The sequence below is a fragment of the Dipodomys ordii genome, unplaced genomic scaffold, assembly GCF_000151885.1.
Source record: "Dipodomys ordii isolate 6190 unplaced genomic scaffold, Dord_2.0 Scaffold2, whole genome shotgun sequence".
Lineage (NCBI taxonomy): Eukaryota > Metazoa > Chordata > Mammalia > Rodentia > Heteromyidae > Dipodomys > Dipodomys ordii.
The window spans coordinates 21144883-21149949 of NW_012267218.1; the positions used below are offsets into that span (position 1 = coordinate 21144883).

General features: G+C 62.8%; 1 protein-coding gene across 1 annotated transcript; it reads left to right on the forward strand.

The window, feature by feature from the left end:
* The first annotated feature begins 1334 nt into the window (after window positions 1-1334).
* On the forward strand, window positions 1335-4592 carry Irf2bpl (interferon regulatory factor 2 binding protein-like). The gene has a single exon (XM_013016451.1). The coding sequence runs from the start codon at window positions 1349-1351 to the stop codon at window positions 3734-3736; it is 2388 nt and encodes a 795-aa protein (XP_012871905.1). The 5' UTR covers window positions 1335-1348; the 3' UTR covers window positions 3737-4592.
* The last annotated feature ends 475 nt before the right edge of the window (window positions 4593-5067 follow it).

Below are 5067 nucleotides of genomic sequence, written 5' to 3' on the forward strand. Positions count from 1 at the left end.
CTTCAATGCGTTTTTACTTGGGAAAGCCGGGCAGGAAAAGGAAAGGTCACAGTCTGTTTCATTTCCACCCCACAGTCCTGGACTTCCAGCCTCAGCTCGCCGGGCTTCAGCTGTCGTACACACACACACGGCGAGGGGGGGAAGGGAGGGCGGAGGCGCGGAGGAGGGGCCGGCTGGGAGGAATCTGGGCGTCCTGCCGCGCATGCGCCCTCCCGGAGCAACAAGTGGGCTCCACAGACAGAGGAAGTGTAAGGGGGGGGGGTGGCGGCGCGCGCGGGGAGGGGGGGGGGGAAACTGGTGCAGAGCATGGCGGTGACGTCAGCGCTCCGCCCGGGCGGCATCCCGCGCGGCCAAGCCGGGGACAGCGCGAGCTGCAGCCGGAGCAGGAGCGCCGAGACGCGCCTCCGGAACGTAGAGTAACAATCACAACCCCACATTCCGGGCGAGCGCGAGCGGGAAGGGATGCGACTCGGGTCGAGGCGCCGCGCGAGTGCCCTGCAGCCAACGTGAGCGCCACCAGCCGCGGCGGCCCAGGAGCCCGCCAGGCCGGGAGGTGGGGTGTGCGGCGGGAGCGAGCCTGCCTGCCTGCCTGCCTGCCTGCCTGCTGCCTGCTGCCTGCCTTCCTGCCTGCCTGTGTGCGTGCGTGCGCTGCCCGCCGGTGCTCTCTCCTGCGTCCTGGAAGCGGTGGCCGCGGCGGCTCCCATCGGCGTGCAAACCCCGCCGCCGCCGCCGCCAGCGCACCGTGCGGCCGACGCTGCGGAGGGGAGAAGCTACTCTCTGCCTGCCATCCCCCTCCCCCGGCCCTCCCGGGAAGCAGAGGCTTCAGCAAGACTGGACCCGGGCACCGGGTGGCACAGCCCTCTAGCCCTTGTCCCGGGGTGCCTGGCAGGGAGAGGACGCAGCTCCTAGGGGGCCCCCCCGGGGGAGAGGAAGCGGCAGCCCCCTTCCAGCGTCCACGCACCAGCCGATCCGGGGAGGGGGCCGAGAGGCGGCGACGGTCAGCACCCGGTACCCTAGCCCCCTCCCCCCGGGACCCGGAGCTTCCAGCCCCGATCCACGGCACCAGGAAGAAGGCGCCTGAGCTCGCCCGACCCGACAGCTGCCGCAAGAGGTGGGGGCGAGGAGCGGGCTGAACCCGTTCGGCGCCCAGGCGGTGGAGTCCCAGCGGAGAGGCGCTGCGCCGGCGGTGGAGACTCGCGCTCCCTCCAGCCCCTGGGGCAGAACTTTTTCGCCCCTCCTCGTCCCTCCCCCACAGCCGGACTCCCTCCCCAGCCAGCCAGTCCTCCCGCAGGAGAAGGCGCCGCAGAGACAGCCCGGGCGGGGGCCTACCTTCCCCAGGGCTGGCATCATGTCGGCCGCGCAGGTGTCCTCGTCCCGGAGACAGTCTTGCTACCTGTGCGACCTGCCCCGAATGCCCTGGGCCATGATCTGGGACTTTTCCGAACCCGTGTGCCGGGGTTGCGTCAACTACGAGGGCGCCGATCGCATCGAGTTTGTGATCGAGACCGCACGTCAGCTGAAGCGAGCGCACGGCTGCTTCCAGGACGGCCGCTCCCCCGGGCCGCCGCCGCCCGTCGGGGTCAAGACGGTGGCCTTGTCCGCTAAGGAAGCGGCGGCGGCGGCGGCGGCTGCAGCGGCCGCCGCACAGCAGCAGCAACAGCAGCAGCAGCAGCAGCAGCAGCAGCAGCAGCAACAGCAGCAGCAGCAGCAGCAACAACAACAGCTCAACCACGTCGATGGTTCCAGCAAGCCTGCGGTGCTGGCGGCCCCGTCCGGCCTGGAGCGCTACGGCCTGAGCGCAGCCGCTGCCGCTGCTGCTGCCGCCGCCGCTGCCGTGGAACAGCGAAGCCGGTTCGAGTACCCGCCGCCGCCGGTGAGCCTGGGGAGCAGCAGCCACGCCGCGCGGCTGCCCAACGGCCTGGGGGGCCCAAATGGCTTCCCCAAGTCAACCCCCGAGGAGGGGCCCCCGGAACTGAACCGCCAGAGCCCCAACTCGTCCTCGGCGGCGGCCTCGGTGGCGTCTCGGCGTGGGACGCATGGTGGGTTGGTGACAGGGTTGCCCAACCCAGGGGGTGGCGGGGGCCCCCAGCTGACCGTGCCCCCGAACCTGCTGCCGCAGACGCTGCTTAACGGCCCAGCCAGCGCCGCGGTATTGCCCCCACCCCCGCCCCACGGGCTGGGCAGCCGCGGTCCCCCGACGCCCGCGCCCCCCGGAGCTCCCGGGGGCCCTGCTTGTCTCGGGGGCGCCCCAGGCGCTACGGCTACTGCGTCCTCGGCGGCGGCGTCTTCCACCTCGTCGTCGGTGGCCGAGGTGGGCGTGGGTGCCGGTGGGAAGAGGCCCGGCTCGGTGTCGAGCACGGATCAGGAGCGCGAGCTGAAGGAGAAGCAGCGCAACGCCGAGGCCCTGGCGGAGCTGAGCGAGAGCATGCGGAACCGCGCGGAGGAGTGGGCCAACAAGCCCAAGATGGTGCGGGACACGCTGCTCACGCTGGCCGGCTGCACGCCCTACGAGGTGCGCTTCAAGAAGGACCACTCGCTGCTGGGCCGCGTGTTCGCCTTCGACGCCGTCTCCAAGCCCGGCATGGACTACGAGCTGAAGCTGTTCATTGAATATCCCACGGGCTCGGGCAACGTGTACTCCAGTGCGTCCGGGGTGGCCAAGCAGATGTACCAGGACTGCATGAAGGACTTCGGTCGGGGCCTCTCCTCTGGCTTCAAGTACCTGGAGTACGAGAAGAAGCATGGCTCCGGGGACTGGCGCTTGCTTGGGGACCTGCTGCCCGAGGCTGTGCGCTTCTTCAAGGAGGGCGTGCCAGGCGCTGACATGCTGCCCCAGCCCTACCTGGACGCCAGTTGCCCCATGCTGCCTACCGCGCTGGTGAGCCTCAGCCGCGCCCCCAGCGCGCCTCCAGGCACTGGGGCCCTGCCACCTGCCGCGCCCTCGGGCCGGGGTGCAGCCGCCAGTCTGCGCAAGAGGAAGGCATCCCCCGAGCCCCCGGACTCGGCCGAGGGCGCGCTGAAGCTGGGCGAGGAACAGCAGAGGCAGCAGTGGATGGCCAACCAGAGCGAGGCCCTGAAGCTCACCATGTCGGCGGGGGGCTTTGCGGCGCCGGGCCACGCCGCAGGGGGGCCGCCGCCGCCGCCCCCGCCCCTGGGACCCCATTCCAACAGGACCACCCCGCCGGAGTCAGCCCCCCAGAACGGGCCGTCCCCGATGGCCGCCCTCATGTCGGTGGCAGACACTCTGGGCACGGCGCACTCGCCCAAGGACGGCAGCTCCGTGCACTCTACCACGGCGTCCGCCCGGCGCAACAGCAGTAGTCCAGTGTCGCCTGCCTCCGTGCCCGGGCAGCGCCGCTTGGCGTCACGTAACGGGGACCTGAATTTACAGGTGGCTCCCCCACCACCTAATGCCCACCCGGGCATGGACCAAGTGCACCCCCAAAACATTCCGGATTCCCCTATGGCCAACAGCGGACCCCTCTGCTGTACCATTTGCCACGAACGTTTGGAGGACACGCATTTCGTTCAGTGCCCCTCCGTCCCTAGCCACAAATTCTGCTTCCCTTGTTCTAGAGAGAGTATCAAGGCCCAAGGGGCCACTGGCGAGGTGTATTGTCCCAGCGGAGAGAAATGCCCCCTAGTTGGGTCGAATGTACCTTGGGCCTTCATGCAGGGCGAAATCGCGACTATCTTAGCTGGGGATGTTAAAGTGAAAAAGGAAAGAGACCCTTGAACCACAGGGCCACCACCTACTTTGCCCTAGACCAGTTCCTCTCCCATCCAGAGCGCCCCACCCCCACGCCCCTCCCCTTCCCTTTCTCCACCCCTCCAAGATGTAGAATTGTGAATATAACAAACTGCAAAAAGTTAGTCTTATGTATAGACATTATTTTCGTCGTATGTTTCTATATTTTGGAACAAAGGTATGTAACTTCTTCATTTGAAGGATAAGCTGGTTTGTGTTAAGCAGTATAATATTGGTTGGGTTATTCGCATCATAATCGTTAGCATTTACTTGGTGGCAGAATGTTTGCCTAGGTACAGAATTAATAGCCCTTAGCAACCACTGCTGCTGGTGTGTATTTTTGTAAATGTTATGCACTCTGAAAGGAAAAACACACATGAAAGAAAAAGACTTTTTTTGTTGTTTTGTTTTGCCAAGGCCAGTGTTGCTGCCTAAAAAAAAATTAATAATATTAATGATGATGCTATAAAATGGTGAAAGCTTCTTTCTAAACAGCCCCAAGTGTTGAGGTCTTCACTTAATTTTGTGTTCTGTTCTGTTTTGTTTTCCTGTTTTGTTTGCAAAATGGTATAGGGGGATGTTGGGGGAGGGCCCGGGTGTTTTTTTGTTGCAAGTTTGTGAAGGGGGAAATGTTTTGGTTTGTTTCTACTGACCTGAATGTGTTGGATCTTCACGTGTTGTTTTGTTTTTTGCTTTATTGATGCACGGATGCTTTTGAACAGTAGAGCGAAATGCTAGACATGGAGAACCTGCTCTGTTTGTCCTTTATACATTTCTGTAGTTAACAGAACACTGTAATGTGCCTTGGAGCTTAGTAACTTGTAATAAATTCAATTGATATTAATTCTGCCCTGAGTCAGCAAGTCTGTCTTTCTAGGACTAAGTCTACACAACTTCAAGTAGAAGGGACAACTCCCTCCCTCCAACCTGGAAGAGGAATGCTGGAGCCTTTGAAAGCTTCACTTGCTGGCCAGCCTGGGAGGCCCTGTGCTGCTGGCTGCCCCGCCCCCCTGGGTACCAGGCTATTTACATTCACCTCTTGGGGAAGCCGACAGTTGCTGACTAAGCGATTTCTGTTTACTCTTCAGCATCTCTCTTCCCACCCGGATGTGGGGCCCAGCTGCAAATGGCATTGTCAGGAATGCTTTTCCGTGTCTCTCACCCTGGGGCTCTGAGTTTATGCTGATGCCCAATTCAGCTGTGACTGGGGGTGTGGACATGAAGCTAGGGAAACAAAAAACAAAAAAACTAAGGTGCTCTGCCTCTTCTACATAGCAGAATTCGCTGTTATTGATCATTTAAAACCAAAGTACCCACAG